The sequence below is a fragment of the Hibiscus syriacus genome, unplaced genomic scaffold (assembly GCF_006381635.1).
Source record: "Hibiscus syriacus cultivar Baekdansim isolate YM2019G1 unplaced genomic scaffold, ASM638163v2 tig00111506_pilon, whole genome shotgun sequence".
Taxonomy (NCBI): domain Eukaryota; kingdom Viridiplantae; phylum Streptophyta; class Magnoliopsida; order Malvales; family Malvaceae; genus Hibiscus; species Hibiscus syriacus.
In genome coordinates this window covers 272,474-292,574 of record NW_024063109.1, presented here as the reverse complement: position 1 = coordinate 292,574, position 20,101 = coordinate 272,474, and the positions used below count along the sequence as shown (strand labels likewise).

The window sequence follows — 20,101 nt, the reverse complement described above, 5'->3', positions numbered from 1 at the left end:
AGACCAAGTGCTTTGTTAAAGATAAAAGTTCCCATGTCATCTTCAAGATTTCTTCTTGATGGCAGAGCACAGCAATCAAAGAACAAAATGCACTGACTAACATCAAATGACCAATGTTCTTATGACTAAATGAAGATTACAATCACAAAAACTACAATTAAGTGCAAAGTTCAGAACAATAAAGTTACATTAGTTCCACAAAAAAGACGTAAAAGCTACAGCAGATCAGGTTGGACAGTAACCCTATCATTCAATAATCAACAAAGAAACAGGAAATTGAAGTAAAACCTTAAACATTCCACCAACTTGAACTTGCAAATCCGTAGTCAAAAGGATTGAAAACACATTATACATCAAGACTGGGGTGAGGGCATTCTTTTAGGCTTCTTCTTCCTCTCTGAAACCGCCTTGGCGAAAGCTTCCACAATCCTCTGCTGCGACTCCAATATCACTTCGGTTCTCTTCATCTCCATCTCTATCCTCGTCGTCTCTATCTCCCTAGCCATTTCCATCTTCATTTTCTCCATCCTCACAAAACCGTCTCCCAAAACCTTTATAGCTGACACCATCTCAGTAACTGCATCTTTCTCCCTCTCCCTCTTCCCTGAGAATGCCATTTTTTCCGGTATATCACCAAACCCTCTTAAAATCCTAGTCCCGTAAGCTGATCTGGAACCCGACCCACCAAAATTAACCTTACTAGGATGAGAATTCGTGTTAAGGTTAGGGTTGGGATCAGGGTTTACAACGTATTTCTGATCTATTTTCCCATAATATCTTGGCCCTGGTTGTGCTATACTAACTCCAGTTGGGATCTTAATCCTAAACCCACCGCTATTACCCTCTTTGCCTACACTGCCGCTGACACTCCCACCGTTGTTTCCAACCCCGTTTCTGTACAACTTTTGTACACTTCTCGTATTTAGGGTTCCGTTCTTATACACATCGTCGTAAAATTCTTGTTCCTGGCCATCTTCTTCGTCTTCACCGTTTTCATCATCTGGACTATCCGAGTTGTAATTAGATTTCACATTAGGCCCCTTCTCCATAGCGTCCATGCGCTTAAAATGGACCCAAGAAGAAACAAATCTCGAAACGGGCATAGATCTAGCCCGTTGGATCTCGGTTCGGTACCGTTTCCGCAGCTTCTCCATCTTGTGTCGGCACTGCACGGCCGTTTTGGGAGGCGTCGCGACGGGGCAGCGTCGGGTAATCGCGTCCGCCACTTCTTGCCAGTGGCTGGCCTTGAGGTTCCCACGGCGAAGCGTGTACCATTTGTCGCGGTAGGCATCGATCAAGGCAACGGTTTCATCGTGCGACCAACAAGGTGGTGGTAGCCGCCTTGGATTGGGTGTGACGGTGGCTGTATCCGCCGGAATAGATCTGGACGGTGGAGGCGCCGGGAGAGACAACAGCGCTTCCGGTGGCGGTGAAGGCGATGCGTTCGATTGTAGACCCTGGTCGGGCGAGGGAGAAGACGGATTCGACATGGATCTAAAAAATTTCTAGTCCGCTATTAGGTTAAGATAAGATCGGCGTGCACTTTGGGGGAGGTGGGTGAAAGATAAGGATGGCGGTACATTTCAGAAAAAGGGAATTGGGGGTGGAAGGGAAGAGAAGAAAGAAGGGAGGAAAAGTGGGAGATAAAGGCGGGGGTGGAGGAGAAGGGGAGGAGAAAGTGGGGTTTGTTGACATAGATTGGGCTGCGGAAGGAAGGGGGAAGGCTAAAAGGGCGGGTAGGTGGTGGGCGGCTGATTAGGTGTTGGAGAGTGTGGGGGAGGGGACTAACGTGCACCGCGGGACTGGGAGGGGATAAGCTGTGCCGCATCCGTATTATGTGACAAAGAGGTCCACGTCTCTTTTTTTTTTTCAGAATTGAAAGCGCACCCATTTGGATCTCATCACGTAATTGTGGGTAAAATCCCCCACCGAACAGGGTGGGGATCCGTGTGCGGCTCTTTTCCGTGACTTGGGGCGGTGATTGGGGTTTCGAGAAATCTCACTTGCCCCCCAAGATTGGGAACTGCCCAGGGTCTTCAATGGATGCTGTTGTTACATTTCTTATTGCACCATCTCCACCGAACCCTCCACGACCACGCCCTCTTCCACCTGGATTATAGTACCTCCCCCCTTCAGCGGGCTTCAGAAATTCATTAATGCTGACAGACTACGACCACCATACAGATAGAACCATCACTACATGCCAGAAGGACATTATGGAAACTACAGAGAGATTTGCACAAAACAGTAAAAAGAGAACGGTGCACCTATGCAAGTCATGAAAGAAAAAGACTACCAGAAAATCTTAAATGAATTCCGACAGTCTCTCAGAGAAACTGGAAAAAGAAGCAAGTTATGACATAGGTCAGTAGAAAGAAGTAAACATACCTTTTTAGCTCTCTCTTCCTTCTCATAAGCCTCTTTTCTCTTATCTTTATCAGATCCCTGTAGAAGTCAATTATAAGGAAATTAAAAATGTTTTCCAAAAAAATATGATGTAGTCATTAATGATGGATTCTCAAAGAGAATCAAAAGGTCATACCAATTTGATGAAGACCTCATCATTACTCTTCTTATTTGAAAGCTGCTGCATAGACTCAAACTCTTTGGCATCTACTTTTCTTTCCTCAGTCTTTAGAGCCTGGAGAGCCTTCCTTTTCTCTTCCAGCACCTTCTCACACTCCTCAAGAGTCATCTCCTATAAAAATATAATATCAAGAATCGCACAAAGTACTAGCCAAATTAGTAGCTTTCATTTATAATTAACAAAGGTTGCAGACATCAAATAACCATGTACCTCGTCCTCGGGCTCTTTTTCTCCAGGTTCGTTTGTAGTACTCTCCTTGTTAGCATCGCCCGCCTCCTCTTCTTTTGCTTGCTTTTCGTCACCTAAATTCCACTCACCTTCGTTTGCAACTTCTTCAGTCACACTGAACAATAAAAATACAATACTTCATTTCATTTTATGATTACAATGAGGAATGGAGAATGAAACTAAGTGATGTTTTATTTGATTATACAATGACATTGAAGTTGTGATAGTAACCGCTAAAAATAACTTACTGAGCAAGTTCATGACTCTGAGTTCCCCAATTTCCACGACCAGAGCCTTCCCGTTTGAGTTCATTTCTGCAGACATGAAGAAAAAAAAAAAGCAACCAAAAGTTGTTTTACCCGCGTCCAGTACCACTATGGCGTTTATACAACCTGCGAGGTCGCTCCCCATCCGCAACCACTCCATTACTGAAACCGCCACGGCAACCACCACGGTAAGGTCTAGGACCCCCATAGCCAAGCCTTTCAGAGGGCTTTCCACTCTCTCCATCTTCAGGTACAACACTATTTCTGAAAGAATTCTCATCATTGGCAAAATCGTTTATATCCACCACCACCACCACACCCACGTCCACCACAGCCTCCACCACGAGTACCTTCATTCTTTGCCTCCCTCACTTAAAAAAAGAAGAAAACGCACAAGCATCAATGATAAGCCCAAGAAATATAATAGCACCGATTTGACCACAGCACAAGAAACAGAACAGGAACTCTTCAAAAACTGAACTTTCAGCTTTACATGATTTATACTATAAAGGAAGTAACTATAATAGATTATTAGAATATTAGATATAATTCCATGTTGATTAACTGGAACAACTATGAATGAGATCAAATCTACCATTATCAACCTTCCTTTAAGACAAAACTTCTTACCATCGCATAAACACTTTGTTCAAAAACACAGAACTGATGGAATGTCAATTTACACTTTCAAGGAATATAAAAGAAAAAGTTCCCCGCTGTCTTCTAATTTCATTTGTATAGTTAAGGCATGCACCTTAGGCGTTGCGCGTTAGTATCAAACTCCAAAAATGCCTCAAGACCTCTTGCACCTTAGGTAATGCGTCTGCTAGCACTTTTTCATAAGAAGATAGGCATGACTATTCAACAACAGACATGAGATCATAAGAAAACCATGCATATTGGCCAACAAAAATAATATAGTTCACATTTTGTAGGATAATAAGGCGGATCAATCTTTGGAATTTCTTACCATCATCATATATTCATATATCAGAAGCTTATATTATACATATATGTATGTACATATAGATAAAAGGGAATTTAAGGATCCCAGCAGCTTGAGTGCACCTTGACAGCATAGCAAACCAATATGCTTTTAAGAATCTTTTGCTATGTTAACTCTAAGAAATAATTGAATAAAGACAAGAAACTCTCCATGGTTATATACCAAGAAAATGACTCACAACTGGTATTCTAACAATCAGAGTCCAACATTCACTTACCAAAAACGAAACCTAAGCATAATAAAATTAAACACACTCAAAACCCACCAGAGATAACTTCAACTTAACACAATCCATAAAAATCGAGACCCAATACAGAGCTGAAAATTAAAGAGCAACTTTCATAGAGAAAACTTGTAACAACCCGAATATTTACAAAATAATATTTAATTGAAATTTTAGAGGTTAATTGTGAAAATTGGTAAATTGTTGGTGACTAAATCAAAATTTATGAGAGTTTATAGGCCATTTTAGAAGTGAAGGAAATCCAAGGACCAAGCCTTGAATTTACCCTAAAACTGTCAGCAGCTTTGATTATAAGCGTACATTTGGTTCTGATTTTCAGAACCAAAACGCTCCCAATTTTCCTTTCCCATATGCAGTTTCCAACTCCGATTCCGACGCCGTCCAAATTCCGATCATCGTTTTAAACCCACCGTTGTGTTCATCATCGAGCGAGGAACAAACCCTTCAAATTAATTGAAGCGAAACGTGGCCAAACGTCGGGAATTTCCAGTCAAAGTAGCGACGGTTTTGTTAGCTCTATCGCCGAGGAAATCTTAAATTCACCACTGATCGTTGCTCCGTTTACGACACCTCCCGCACCATCGTGTTCCTTGTGCCGTTCCGAGTTCACCGGTGTCAACCTTGTCCGCCATAGACGGCGGTGCGTGTGGAGGTGGTGCAGTCAAAAATTCGGCCGATTTGAAATCGAGCTCTCCGCCGTTCAAAAATTTGAACCGATCGTTGTAAGTATCTTGAAATCGCTCAAAATAATTTTTAGAAATTTTTCCGGGATTTTTAGGGCCCCGGAGGACGCCTCACGCGCCACACGCGCCGCCGCAGGGCGAGTGGCTGCTGGAAACCGGTTCTGACCGGTTTGACCGGTTTCAACCGGTTCGAACCGGTTTGACCGGTCTGACCCGACCCGACCGTTGACCCGACCCGACCCGACCGTTGACCGATCTGACCCGACCGTTGACCCGACCCGACCCGACCGTTGACCCGACCCGACCCGACCGTTAACCGTTAACCGTTGACCGTTGACTTTCTTTGACCAAAACTTAAAATGGCTTTGACCGAGCATTAAACGACCGTTAATCTTTTCCGAATATACCTATCCTGATAGTTTTCGACGTGCCGAATCCGTTTCCGTGGTCCGTTTTGTCAAATTCAAATCCGAAGGTTTCCAAATCTACGGTCAAAGTGGTTGACTTTGACGTTGACCAAGAATTTGAATTTTCGAAAAGTCATACTTTATGTTTTTCGACGCCCTGATTCCGATTCCGCAATCCGTTTGGCCAAATTCAGACTCGAAATACCTCAAATTGATAGTCAAACCCGAAAAATGCGTATATACTTAAGAAGTTTAGCTTTGAACAATTAAATAAGATTTGAGACTGATAAATATTATTGTTTGAAGGTACAAGAGACTCTCCGGATCGTTCGATAGCTCGACCCAGCTCTTCTAGATCAGTTAAACCACGTGTGCCAGTATTCACCCGTTCGAAAACTGTAGCAGAGCGTGGTGAAACCAGCAATCAGTAGATTTGTTATTTGAATCTATTGTCGAGGTGTGTTCCCTACTTGTTATTGAACTGTTTTATTGGTTTTAATACGTGGTACACCGAATTCATTGGCTATTGTTTTATGGATGCACCAATTTAATGTGACAATTTATGGAATATTGCTGCTATCTAATTTTTGTTTTGAAATGGTATATGATTACCATGTTTTTGGATTTATGGAATTTATGTCACGATACAATTGAATTTTGGAATTGAAATACGATGGAATAGCTCTGATCAAGCTAACTGGGCCTAATGTGACTCTTGAGGGCCCCAAGATGTTTCATTAGGTCGGCTTTCCTTTGCTGTGTGCTTAGGGTAAGCTATATGTACTTATTGACTTGGGCTTAAGGATACAAGCTTCAGAGCCTATCCTTAAGTCGGCTTTCTTTTTGCTATGTGCATAAAGTAAGCTATATGGAAAATAATTTTGGGAACTACTGATGGTGTACCAGAAAAGGGTTTAAACTATGATTTTCAAAAAGTTAAACTCTTTTACGAATTTGTGAGATTACTGGACTATGATTTGTACCTATTGTGATTTTATGAAAATGTTGGGACACACTGAGCCTAGCTCACCTTTTGAAAATGTTTTCCCCCTTTCAGATACTGTTGGGTAGATACCTTGGTTCGAGCACTTGGAGGATCAACATATCTCTTGAAGTAAATCAGATTGTAATGTTTTTATCTGGCAAGTTGACTTTATTTTGGTGACATGGGCCTTATTTTAAAATATCGGATTTTATAATGATAACACTTTTGCTACTACTGCTCGGTTTATTGTGATTTTGAATTTGAAGACATGTTTTAAATTAAATTATTATTTATTTGTACTATATTTACGAGTTGTATTTTGATAGTATAAATTGTTTATAATTTCATGTTATTTATAATGTGATTTTATATTGATGAAATAATGGTTGCGAAAAATGTCTTTAATAATTATAATGTGATCACTAGACTTAGTCGAAACGCATAGGCCGGGTCTAGGGGTTACAAAACTTACCAGCCTGAGCAGGAGGGAGAGGCTTGGAGGGAAGCTTGGCCTGAGCAAGAGGCTGCGGCTTAGCTTGAGACTTTGTGATGCCTTCCTTTGGGGCGTAAGCAGTGGCAGTGGCGGCTGCAACAGCCTTTTGCTGAGCAGCGATCAGCAAGGAGAGTTCCCCAGTATCATCATCTCCCAACAAATCAAAAGGGTTCAAACTAGTCATTTCTTTTCGAATGAAAAATACACACTAACCACCTCCAACCCCTTATTTTCCAAATAATCTTTCTTTTCAAAAAACCACAAAACCTTATTCCAGCAGAACTTCAATTAGAATTTTAAATTATGAAACCAAACAGAACTTCCAAATAAAAGTGAAGTTAAAATAGACAAGAATACAGCCGACACACAGTATTTTTTTCACTGTAGATTCTTTTTGATAAAATATTTTTTAACAACTTTTCTTATTTTAAAGTTTTTTTTATTTCTTCGGTAAACTTTACGCTTAGTAACTAAACTTTAATAATAATTTCGTTTGAAGCCTAAATTTTCATTTATTTCAAAATCATACTTAATATTTATTTATTTTTCATTTGATTTTAGTACACCGTCATTAATAACTTACCGAACTGCTGCATGTATTTTTTTTATGGCTAAATTACATCATTCATCATTTAACTATCTTTGAAAAGATAAATCTTATTATTTATTAAATTTTTTAATAGTACATTTTAAAAATTAAAAAGAACAACTTTAATAGAATGGGGGGAATACTATTTTTGAGCTGTTCTTCCAGCATTTACGTGAGACAAATGTTGCACCAAACTCATTTACCGTATTAAATGTGTTTGATCATTTGATAAAACCTCTCCTTTTCAAGGAGAAAAAAAGGAGGAAGTAAAGGTTCATGTGCCCGATAGGCATGGTAAGGATTATCAATATAGATTGGTCCCTACCATGTTCGTTACCTACCTCGAGAGAAGCTTTCACCTGTACCCAATTCGAACCCTTAAACAACCTCTATCCCTTTTTAAAAAAAACCAAAAATAATACACAAAACACACAGTTGGAAGAAAGTTGCAATCGGAGTATCTATTCATCTGTCGACATGGCAACCTTTTCTCTTTTCATACAATAATCTGAGCAGTTTCCTATACACACAGTTGATGATCTGACAAAACCACAAAAACAACTCCTTAGTATTTACACATTTTAAAAAGAAAAACCAAACTTAAAAAATAATATATATACGAGTCCACAGCTCTTACAAATTTCAACTGACCTCAAAATTTCCATGTATTCATCTATTTGATATGATAGGAGCGCGAGCAAACTGAGTCAAGTGCTTCCGTAAATAATGCAGAAAAGCTGGTCAATGCTTGGAATACTCCTGGTAACCCTGTTTGAAGATTATTCAGTGTCATTGCTCTTGTAACCTCCACTGCTTTGGCATGCCTCATCATTTGATCTTCCACCCGCCTTTGGGAAGCTGCAAGCTCCGATTTCTTTTCAGCCAGGGGATCCCGAGCATCTAGAACCTGCCCATATTCAGGCCCGGATTCAGGAAGTCCGACACCCACCATGGAATATGACTGGTAGAACTTCCTTTCTATGTTGCGCAGAGATGATGCCTTTTTCTCAAGCTCCTTCGATGCCGTTTCAGTTTGCTTCTTAACCTTGAGCTCTTCGGATTGTTTAACGGATATGACATGGACAACATTGATAAAACTTTTGATAGCTTCAGAAGCTACTGTGTCAGGAAGTCGGTCAAGAGCGAGCTTCCACTCGTCACAAAATGCATAAACGCTAGAAGGCTCTGTGTTTCCATTGACATTGTCGTTGCTGACAGGAAGAAGGGTGAGCTTGAACCAGCCATGGAGAGAGCAGACAAAATCCCGCTGAAACTTTATCAAACGGCAGAAATTAGAGTGCCATGCGGAGACCGCTGACTCAAGATCACGTGTTGCCTGCCGATGCAGTTCGGAAGTTGAGTCACCTTTCCCTGATCTGTTTATGAGGCCACGGACTTGTTGCACGATATTGTTCTGAACTTCATGGTATTGATTCATTGACGCCCACATATACCTGAAGCTGCATATGTTCAAATTGACATTCATTTAGCACCAAAATTGTTTAACCATGACGAATTTCTATACTCGGAATTCAGAATAAGGTTTTCAGCTAAAATAAAAATCTATAAAATCAAGGGCTACAAGGCAAACATGCTAAGGGCATGATCATGTGACATAGCAGAGCATTGAATCATAATGATTCACCTTCCTTGAAGCATGCCAACAAGTTCTCTCAAGTAAGAAATAATTTCCAAGGATGGAAAATGGGGAAAGTAAAATTCAAAGTGGCAACTCACAAACAATCTATAAATACCAAAAGTGTCGAAATTATGACTTTATGGTTTATGTGATGCATATAGTCGCGTCGAATGATAAACAACACCTCAAGAGAATGCCCTATCCATTTCAAGATAAAAGCAGAGAGAAACAAAAGGAGGAACAGACTACTTACGCATGACAAATTTCGACAAGCTGAGGAACGAGATCACAGTCTCGAAGCGTGACAATGGCAGTAGAGGTGGTAGACACGGCCTGAGATGTAACGATAATTAGGGACTGCAACCTTGTTATGGAAGCTTTGGTCTTGTCTATCTTGGCTTCATCCTCCCCCTTGTATTCTTGACTTTGCAATGCTGACAACTTTTTCTCATGCTCAATCTTTACTCCTTCTCTAGCCTGAAATTGTGGAAAGAATTATTGCCTATATTAGCCACTCATCCGAAACAACATGGCTCCAACATACGTCACTGTAATGGCGTAATTTCATCATCGGAGGAACCCCAACCACCAGGTAGTTTATCAAATTATATTGGCGCCACATGTTTATTTCCTTATCCAAGAGATGATAATATATAACACAAGAATTTCAATGTCCAACCAATTCAAGAATACTAGCAGATAATATCATAAGGTAGGGGGGAAAAAGAACTTTTATAATTACAACATCATTCAAGTTTCCAAGCAACTTTTTCCCTTAGCTTTTAATTTTTATTTTGAAGGACAAAAACCCAATAAGAAACGTGGGAAGATGTTCAAACACTTCTGTAAACGTCACGCTCAAACCCCGATCCTCCAGAAATAATAATAATTTCTTTAACCGACTGCAACCACTAAAATCACTTGACTCGTGCTATGCTACTATACTATTACTGAAAATAATTCCAATTTATACATCAATGATATATAATATATACACTCCAAATGATGCTACTTTGTTCAAAATTTCATAATGAAAATATTTTATATAAAATTATATATTTACAAAATTTAAATTAATAAATAATTATGGGTGGGTGATAAAAAATTATTAATTTTGTATTTAATTCACAAATAAGAATTTTAATTATTTTATTAAAGATTACATAAAAAAAATAAAAACACTGTCATCACCGTCATCAAATGTTTGTTGATATCCTACTCATTCATCTCAAACGCGAAATTAGGAAAGAGCTTTTACATTTTATTTTTCTCAAATTAGAAGAAGAAGAAGAAGAAAAATTACCTTAACCTCCTCGCACAGCTTCTTCTCCCAAGCCAAGAGCCGGTCCAAAGTAGAACAAAGGCTCTTAGAACGGCCCGGTTCACTAAGGGCAGCCGAATCAAGCCGGTATTTCACCGCCAACGGAGGCTTTGAAGTCCAGCTCGAGCTCAAGTTACTCAATATACTACTCGAATGATACACCGTTCCTGTAATTTTTTTAATCACAAAATAAACTAAATAAGACTAATTACTTTTTTGAACTATTAAAATTTCTCCATGTTAGAAGCTTACTTTTCAATTGCCTGAAACTTTTATCAAGCTGTTCTTTACTGATCTCTAACATCTCTGATACCTGATCTCCGGCGGCGGCGGCTTTGTCGAAATTCTCTTTGATCGCATCGACAATCTCTTTCAAATCCTTATGTCTAACCACCATCTTCATATCCATCATAGCACCAGTTCTAAAACTGGCCGCCGATCCCGCATCCTCCGACTTACTATCCATTTTATTACCACCGGCGCCTCCATACATCTGCTGCGGTGGCTGGGCTGGCGGAGGAGTCTGATTATGAAGATTACGCAACTTCTCCGACTCCCCTCTCATAGAGGACCCGAAATTCTCAATCTCGGATCTGGATGCCAAGTAATCGCTCTCCTCCGCCTCACCATCTGATGAACTCGTTGTAGTGTAATTGTCGTGTTCGTGATCTCCCCATTCACTACATTGAACTTCTTCTCTTCCGGTTTCCTCATTGAAATTACTCTTAGCGTGATCCGAATTGATGTTGTAACCATGATTCGGTTTTTGTGGATGGAAGAAATCGTATTCTGATTTTTCCGTTTCGGTATCTTCATGGCTGCTGTTGTAGTCTAAATGATGGTGATTGCGTTGGGGCAGTTGTTGCTTTCGTTGTTGAAGCTTCTGGTAGAAGAAATCGGAGTCCGGCGGGGAGGGAGGGCAAAAGTTTTCCCAGTTCCAAACAGAAGAAGCTTGAGAATGAGTGTCAGAGTAAGTGGAATTAGCTTGAAAAGCTGTGGGGAAAAAGTTGTTTGAAAAACCGGATTTCGAGCTTCGAGGTGAAGAATAAGGACTCGACTCGGACAAAATGTGCGGGAGTTTTGGCGGTAACTTACGTAGCCGGCGACGATTGGGTGCCGGAGATGGGAGACTTGAAGCGGAGAGAATGTGAGGGAGTTTGGAGCTAGCGATAGTGGGAGAAGGGGCAGGCGAAGGAGAGAACGGAGGAGGAGGAGGAGGGTGGAGAGAAGGGGAAGGTGATTGAGGGACACGTGGAGGGATAGGATTGGTGGGTGGCGTAGAAGGTTTGGCAGGGTGGATAACGACGGCAGGGGTTTCGTCGGAGACGGAAAGGGGCTCACCAGCTGCGAAGGAGGAGAGAGCAGAGCCAGTGACACGGAGAGAGCGGAAGTAATCAGCGTGAGCGGCGGCTAAGTGGTGTCGAGCGTTAACGGCTTCCTTCATAAAGCGGCGCCTCTCCTTGCACCGCCTCACAGTGTCTTCATTGTCTAGCTTAGACGGCGAACAACCCATGTTTGATGAATCAAACAAATTAAGAAAAGAAAAATGAAAAAGAAAAACAAAAGAAGATGAAGGCTGTGGAGGGCTTACAAACAGTGGCGCCCGATTTAAGCTCAGTAAATGGTAAGTGTGACTTTGTTTTAGAAAGATAAGATATGGATAGCCAGTGGAAATGTTCCCACCACAACACTGTACAAAAAAGTACCTACTTTTTTTTCAAAAAAGAAAGAAACAATGCATTGTGAAGTGTGGGTTACTTGGGAGCTAAATTACAGTCTCCTAAGTCCTACCCTACCATCGCTTGTATTACTTTTTTGTTTCTTGTGAAAGTAGATTTATAAATTCGATCAAAAAATAAATAAAGTAGATTTACAAATGCTTAAGAAAGCTAAAAAGGTGATTGCTTGCTATTATTTTTCTCTTCTTGCCATCACAAAGGAGGACAATTTGTAAACAATAAATAAGTGGAAATTTTGTGCTGAAAGCACTTGACATACCCAGTGATTGTACATATTTGTTCTTCATCTTCATTAACTAAAAGAATGATGGAATGCAGTAAAAGTGTTGGTTTTGAAGGAAGAAAATAAGCATGGATGGGGAACCCAAATTCAAAAAGACGCCAAAAGTTGACCCGGGAAGGAGAAGTAACATGCACAAAAGCACCGCAACTGCAAAGCATAGAAAGGCAGAATAACATTTTAACATAGATATTCCACAATGAGTGTATCCTTTTCTAAAAAACAATGATGTTAACAAAACAAATGAATAAATAAATGTGGTGGGAAGTGAAAGGTGCTTTGTTACTCAAATATATTGTTTTTTTTATTATTTATGAAAATAAAATTTATTTTATTGAATTAATCATCGATATTTGATATATTTTGAGATTAATTCATTATGAAAATGACTTTCTTAACTCAATTTCTTACATTCATAAACATTAATATATTAACCTTAAACTTTATTTAAAGAATCTAGTATTTTATTTCACTATGCATACTAATTATTAGTTAAAACATATTTTTCAGAAAAAAAATGTACTGTATAACACTAAGTGGCGGATGTACATGGAGGTCAGGGTAGACATGTGCCCACCCTGAAATCTGAATTTTCTTATATTAATTGTTAATTTTATTGGTAATACTTATACTAAAATTTTATTTGTGTCTACCTCATATGAATTTTTTTATTATTAATATCTATGTGTTCACCCTCAAAAAAATATTATCCGCTACTTATAACACTTATCATACATGTAAAAAATGTTATTTATATAAATAAAATAAAATTAAATTAAATTAAAATTATATTATATTATATTATATATAACTAAGAAAATAATATATTTTAATAATAAACTATAAAAGGGAGGTTAATTCTCTCCTCATCTTTTCTATTTTATTTTCATATTCCAATTGGGGACCCAAACTCTCCTTTTCTACTATTTTCTTCTTCTTATTGGTATTATTATTTCTTGACCTTTTCAATACAGCTTTTGGCTTTCCGTTTAACCATTAAAAACTTAGGCACTTGGAACGGTGTGAAGCAACCTTTCTTGGTTTAAGGCAGAAGCGGATGTATGTGTTTGAATGATGTACACATGTTTATTTTAAAATATAAATTTTCTAATATTAATTATTTATTTTATTGATAGTGTTTATTTTTATTTTTATTCGCTCTATATAAAAAACTTATGTTATTTATATATATATTCACCTTGAAAAATATTTTTAAATATGTCATTGGTTTAAGGCGAAGGTTAATGATTATGCCTGCTCTAATCTCCTCCCACAAATCCAAACATTGATGTTCCACTCAAAATTTTAAACACAAATCCAAACTACAAAATGTAGAGCATTAAAATGAAGCCTAATATCCATAATTTAAATATTATGAATATAATAATCAATGTTGAAAAAATTATCAAATAAAAGAATAGATAAAAAAGAAAGAAATTGCAGATTGGAAATAGGCAGGCGGCAATACAAAGGAAATGATATTCCCGAAAGGAACTACACTTTTTAGGAAATCATTTACGGCAGTATTAATATACGGTTAAAAAAATATTATCGGTTTTGTTATTATTTAAATAACAAAATCTGTAAAATTTTACCGGAAATAATATTATTTCTATCGATTTTGTTATTTTTTCTACCGATTTTATTATTGTTGGACACTTTATCAAAAATGTTAAAAAATATTGATATTTTAAATAAAAATAATAATATTTTAAATAATTTTTTTACCAATTTTATTATTAAGTAATAATAAAATTAATAATATTTTTTTAATTGTATATTAGGAACGTTGCAATGTAAAATTTCGCCTCTTTAGATTGGATTATTTAAATCTTACCTTTTCTTTTATTTCGCTTAGTGGACGAATAAGGATTAGATCAACGTGTTTCTGGACACACGTTGTTTCCCTCTGTGGGCCCAAATTACTCATTTCTGCTTCATCAAATAATTAATCTGAACAGTTTCACAATACTATAATTTCGTAAGCGTAAATTACACATTTAATCAGCTAACTAGTTTTACTGTTCTATTTTAGTCATTTAACGGTCTTTTTTTAAAAAAAAAGTTATAGTTAAGTTTATTTTTTCCTGTTTCGATCATCTCCCGTAAAAAATTAAAAAAAATTTAATAACAATATTTTTTTTAATGAAAGGTAACTAAAATAGAATAATAATACAATTTTAGTTATAATTTTAAAAGAAACAATTAGATAATCAAAATATAATACTAAAATTAGTCAGATGACTACATACACAGATTATCCATTTACTAAAAGCATAATTAATTAATAGCCACCGCCACGGCATCAATCTATATTGAGCATATCAAAACAAATAGAAATAGACTCGTGTCCTTTCAAGAAAGTCACATTTTCACGTTCAAATGGATAGGGATGAACCTATAATTTTATATTAAAATATATTTATATTTATAAAATTTTAAATATAATAAAATTTATTAATTTTTAAGATTGTAAAAACATATTTTTAATAAAAAATATCTGAATATATAGAATTTATTAATTTTTAAGATTGTAAAAACATATCTTTCAAAACCTGACACCCAAGGTGCCGTTTTGGCCATCCTCGTTCCAAAAAAAAAACATTTTATAACATAAAAAGATTAAAGAGAGATACTAAGAGAGGTAAAAGCAACCGACCAATGATTCAGAGTTCTGACCCCACGTATGAATGGTGCTGTTCAGGTCCCACCACGTTTCGTTTGGCAAACAGCTAGCATTAGCAGAAGAAAAATAAGGATCCAATTTCTCGAAACAAACAAAATAAAATAGGCACTCATTCAATATTAGTAATTAAAGAATTATTTTTTTGTTTCAATATTAGTAATGAAGTAGGAGATAAATTTTTAATATTAAATAATTAAGAGTATTTAAATAAATATTATTTTGTATTCATTATAGATTAATAAAAATAAAATAAGTAATAAATACTAGGTGTAATTTAAAAAAATTATATATTAAAATAAAATAAAAGTAATAATTTAAGTAATAAACTTATAGTTTAGCCAATAAAACATGCATAGAGATGGACGCAGCAAGTCATAACAACCTTTATAACACATTTCAGTGCAGAAGGTTTTTAAGTTTGAAAAGATTGGGAAGGTCCCTTTTTACCTGACAATACCTCTGCATGCACGTGGTGTTGTCATACGTGCTTCTCTGCTACTAAATTGTTCATCCGAGTTGGCCAGAGATGTACGATGAAGAGGAGCTGCCTCATTTTCTCATGGACATGCATCAGCTAAAGAGCTCTCGGATCATGAGAAGGGTACAAATGTGGGAGCAAGATTGAACAAAAACATGCAGTTCAATGCAGCCTCATTTTTAGCTGCTAAGTCGTTAATTTATGTGAATTTCAAGATGAGATCAATACTTATTCGAGCTGTAAAATGTTTCACTGATCCAGGGCCATTTAAGGTCCACCGCACAAGTAGATAAACCAACAACTGTACTTCTTGTTTTCATTATTGGAAAACTGCGCTTCTCTGTATAAATAAACCTACAACTGTATTTATGGAGCTCCATGCAGCAATCAAGGAAATTCAGAGGGAGGAATATGAGGATAAACCGAAGAGAAATAGATGGACATACCATGGCATCATTGATTGCATAAGCAACAAAATAGTGCTCCTCAAAGTCAGCAATTTGAAACAAATCAATAAACTCCATAGAATCTTTTATAATAAACAAGAGCAAAGCAGAGATTATGGAAGTGCCGCTTAGTCATTTGAGCTGCAAGTCAGGGTTGCAAGAAACAAGAACTTTAGTTGTCACTTGTCAGGTTCACATATAAAGCTAAGCTAAGTTTACCGATGCTTGTAGGTATGCTGATAACTTTCTGTTTCAGTGAAAGATGTAGTTACCTGCAGCATAAATTCATCCAACAATTCCAATTCTGATCACCAGAGATGTCGCGCTTAAAGAATCCTCTTATAATATCGAAAAGGCTATATTCAACATATGCCCCCTAATGTTTCCTTATTTTTCCACTTTGATACTTTTAAAGCTTTTTTTGCGTCAATAATCCCTCTTAATGTTTTCAGAATTTACCTCTTTTACCCGAAAAAATAAATAAATAAAGGTAGTTACAAAAATGGGCCAATCACAATGTGTCATGTCAGCTCTAACCTATTTTTCTTTCTATCTTGGTATTTAAAATTTAGCAACTAAAAGATTGATCATTTTTATTTAATTTTTGTATATTTTTTTCTCATTCAATTCAAAAAATTTAATATATGGTTATTTTTATTTTTATTTAATTAAGACTTAATTATTAATAATTCATTATCGTTAAATTTTTAACGAATTATTGACGTGCCAGAATGAATTGTTTCTCCAATCTGAATTCTGGGTTTTTTTCATGAAAAATCGTGTTTAGGAATTTGTAAGATTTTACTAAAAAAAATAGTTTCTGTCATTTAGTGCAATCACTAGATCTTCATATCAGTTTAATTTTGAAGAATAGGCTTGAATAATGTGGTGTAAGGGTTTCCTCTGAGTTGGTGGTGGAGGTGCTTTCTCGGGTTCGATGTGATTGGGAGGTGCATTTGCATTCTTTTTATGGACTACTCAAAGGTCTGTAATCATAACGACGTGGTATTGCTCCAAATGTTTTACTTATATAATTCACTCATAAAGCCTCTAGGCAAAGCTTAAAAACTAGACGAGGCTAGACAAGTCTTTGATGAGATGTTGCACAAGGAACAACTTTTTCACCAATTATCACTATCCCCCTCTTCCCATAACTTTTGCATACATATTTCCTTCAACCATAGTTCCCAATAACTTTTTAATTTAGCTACAGTATACAATCAAAACCTTTAAGCAAGATTGTTGATAAAGTCAATCATCCTGCCGTTACGAAATTCAAAAATATAATTGCTAGATCTATATCATTAATTTATCGACTTACAAATAGTTTTAATGACCTTATGCATGTAAAAGAGACTTATTCCTCTTTCCTTCTTCGCCTTTTGAATAAATTTCTCAATATTCGTTCTCTTACACACAAAAATGTTGATCATCAATCATCTTTTCACCGAATATTATTCTTTACTCAAATTAAAAAAAGATGAATCGTGAATGACTAACGAATAAACTTATTCCTTCAATAAAGTTAGAAGGATAAGATATAAACATTATAAAACTCTAAAAATTCAATTAACATAAAGGGATCTTGTACTTCAAAAAAATAATGGAGGTGCGTGCGTGCATATGCATGTTTGTAAAGAAATTCAAGACAACAAATAATAAAGTCAAATTGTTTATTAGAACAAAACAATCGAACAACAACCTTTAATCTTAATATTCCCGATCAAAATAAATTTGGTTGGAAGGTTTAAGTATCTAGAAAATCCAAAACTGGTCTCCAGATGTCAATGAACTCAACTAAATCACCTCTATTGGCGCATCTAAGGTTGCATTCCCCGGTAGCTCGGCTGTAGCCGTGGAGTTACTTGCTTCCGTGGCCATAATCTTCCTTCTCTTGGGGGGCGGTGGGGAAGCCGGAGGTTGAAGCGAGCGACGCCTTGAGCCCACTCTGATCGGCTCCCGATCACTGGAGCCAATCAAGTGAGGGAAAATCAGTTTAGCCTTAGCCCCACGCATTTCGAAAGCGGCTCTATCGTAAGCCAATGCAGCAGCATCCTCAGGATTCTCGTAAGTCCCCAGCCAAATCCTCAAACCGTTCCTCTTAGGATCCCTTATCTCCGCCGCGTACTTCCCCCAAGGCCTTCTCCTCACTCCTTCAAAGTTCGCCCCCCTCGAAGGCGGCACGTTGGGTTTACGCTCCGCCTTGTTCTTATCCTTCTCTTCGCTGCATTCAACCGCTTTCGAATCAACGTCGTTTAAAGGGCTCCACCCTGAGTTTGCCGCATCGCGTAAAGTAGTGTAAAGCAGCATATCTTAGGAATCATCAATCTTTAAAGGCAAATCACGCCAACTTTCATTGAAACAGATACAACCAAAACTTGAATTCCGGTTATAGGAAGGTTTAAGAACATATTATTGCTGGTGGAAGTTGTTGTTGGCGGCGGTGGAGGAGGCCGGGATACGTCAAAACTATCAAAGAAACGTTGAAAAGATGCAAGGATGTTGAAATTTGATTCAGACAATCTCCATATTCATTTCTGGGGTGTTCCTTTTGACAGATTTGTGATAGTGATTAGTGAAGATTGTGGGTTTATATAGGAAGAAAGAAACAATTTGACATAAATTTCTGTGAATGTTCCTTAGGCGTTCGGACGTTATTATTAAAGTAATTAAATTTAGAAGCCCCGAAGGGGCAAAACTTCCACGATAATGTAAGTGGAAACTTTATTTTCCAAAATAATGTTGTAATGAGATTATTTCCCTAAATAGGACGATTGCTACAGGTGACATACATCTCTCAGCGTCTTCAGCAGATTGCACGGCGTCTTAATAATTTTGTATTTGTTCGAGGAAAGTCTCGGCGTCTTCAACACAATTTTTATGTATAGTAGGATATCTCGACGTCTTTGTATGTAAACTTGGAGCTCTCGGCATCTTCAAAACAATTTTCATGCTCGTTGGATATCTCGACATCTTTCATGTGTTTTAGCAGCCATTAAGTTTACACCAAACCTAGGAAATCGAAACCATGGGAGATAGGGTTGTAATTTAACAATGATGTTAATCATATTTAGTGTAGGGTCGGGCCAGCACTAAATAAAACAAAAGCATTGCCAAAGATAGGGTTGTAATTTAACAATGACGTTAATTATATTAGTAATAATGATTAGTAATAATTTAGTAAAATTTAATAATAATGATTTCATCATTATTAAATTTTAACTACTAATGATTTAATAATAATAATTTAATGATTGGATACAAATGATTTAATAATGATTTGATATTTAATGATTTAGTAATGATTACTAATTAAAATCATGATTAGTAATAATGATACTAATAATGATTTACTAATTATTAATTTAATAATGATTTAATAATTATTACTAATAATTATTTAGTAGTAAAAAACTCAATTTAGTAGTAAAAAACTCAATATAATAGTAATAATATTCGATTCAATTACTTCAATTTGATACAAATAATTCGAATAATGATTACAACTCTTGACGGTGTCGGGGTGTTGTTGAGTAATAATGTCGAGACGCACGTCGGTTTCGTTGTGTTCGTTGCACTTGTTCAGGAGTTTGTTCATCAACCAACCTGCTCATTCATCGAGGGCATATGTTTTGGTGTTGTAAATATTTGCCCACCACCACTATGCTCTCCCATCTGAGGACAAATACTCGTACTTGTCATCATAGATGTCATCTGATCAAAATCATTTGTTGCCCCAAACATGGGAGAGAACATGAGTGATTGATAAGGAACATGCTGGGGAGTGTAGGGCGTAACACCAGAATCACCAACCATCTTTCTCTGTTCGTTGTCAAGAACGACTTTTCATGTTCCCAAAATTAATTCAGATAATCCGAACTCTGGAAGTCAAAGTCATTCTCTTGTATGGGAGTGAGCGTTGGCAAGTTTGAACCCTTGTTGTTCCAATAATTGATATGGTTGGCATGCATCACCGACCAATCCTCATTGACCTTACCCCGCACATCTAATTTGTGGAGAGCGT

At 37.0% G+C, this 20,101-nt stretch overlaps 3 protein-coding genes and 1 pseudogene across 3 annotated transcripts; all 4 read right to left on the bottom strand.

The window, feature by feature from the left end:
- Positions 1-169: 169 nt before the first annotated feature.
- On the bottom strand, positions 170-1,771 carry LOC120164171 (trihelix transcription factor ASIL2-like). The gene has a single exon (XM_039173924.1). The coding sequence runs from the start codon at positions 1,488-1,490 to the stop codon at positions 354-356; it is 1,137 nt and encodes a 378-aa protein (XP_039029855.1). The 5' UTR covers positions 1,491-1,771; the 3' UTR covers positions 170-353.
- A 170-nt stretch (positions 1,772-1,941) lies between these two features.
- Positions 1,942-4,003, bottom strand: LOC120164173 (RGG repeats nuclear RNA binding protein A-like). The gene is made up of 7 exons (XM_039173926.1): positions 3,836-4,003; positions 3,175-3,452; positions 3,064-3,129; positions 2,798-2,930; positions 2,543-2,698; positions 2,389-2,445; positions 1,942-2,167 (listed from the first exon to the last, which is right to left on the bottom strand). The coding sequence occupies exons 2-7, from the start codon at positions 3,435-3,437 to the stop codon at positions 2,000-2,002; spliced, it is 843 nt and encodes a 280-aa protein (XP_039029857.1). The 5' UTR covers positions 3,438-3,452; positions 3,836-4,003; the 3' UTR covers positions 1,942-1,999.
- A 3,683-nt stretch (positions 4,004-7,686) lies between these two features.
- LOC120164170 (nitrate regulatory gene2 protein-like) lies at positions 7,687-12,057 on the bottom strand. The gene is made up of 5 exons (XM_039173923.1): positions 10,701-12,057; positions 10,431-10,615; positions 9,381-9,604; positions 8,140-8,948; positions 7,687-8,028 (listed from the first exon to the last, which is right to left on the bottom strand). The coding sequence occupies exons 1-4, from the start codon at positions 11,959-11,961 to the stop codon at positions 8,162-8,164; spliced, it is 2,457 nt and encodes an 818-aa protein (XP_039029854.1). The 5' UTR covers positions 11,962-12,057; the 3' UTR covers positions 7,687-8,028; positions 8,140-8,161.
- A 5,775-nt stretch (positions 12,058-17,832) lies between these two features.
- Positions 17,833-19,893, bottom strand: LOC120164297 (annotated as a pseudogene).
- Between the last annotated feature and the right edge of the window lie 208 nt (positions 19,894-20,101).

Excerpts from the sequence above, each read along its gene's own strand:
- LOC120164171 (XM_039173924.1), bottom strand. The coding sequence starts at position 1,490 with ATGTCGAATCCGTCTTCTCCCTCGCCCGACCAGGGTCTACAATCGAAC.
- LOC120164173 (XM_039173926.1), bottom strand. The coding sequence starts at position 3,437 with ATGAAGGTACTCGTGGTGGAGGCTGTGGTGGACGTGGGTGTGGTGGTG. Across the intron at positions 2,699-2,797 it reads AAAAAGAGCCCGAGGACGAG|GAGATGACTCTTGAGGAGTG; the intron begins GTACATGGTTAT and ends ATATTTTTATAG. Across the intron at positions 2,446-2,542 it reads ATGAGGTCTTCATCAAATTG|GGATCTGATAAAGATAAGAG; the intron begins GTATGACCTTTT and ends TGACTTCTACAG.
- LOC120164170 (XM_039173923.1), bottom strand. The coding sequence starts at position 11,961 with ATGGGTTGTTCGCCGTCTAAGCTAGACAATGAAGACACTGTGAGGCGG. Across the intron at positions 9,605-10,430 it reads AGCTGTGCGAGGAGGTTAAG|GCTAGAGAAGGAGTAAAGAT; the intron begins GTAATTTTTCTT and ends CCACAATTTCAG. Across the intron at positions 8,949-9,380 it reads CTTGTCGAAATTTGTCATGC|CTTCAGGTATATGTGGGCGT; the intron begins GTAAGTAGTCTG and ends GAACATATGCAG.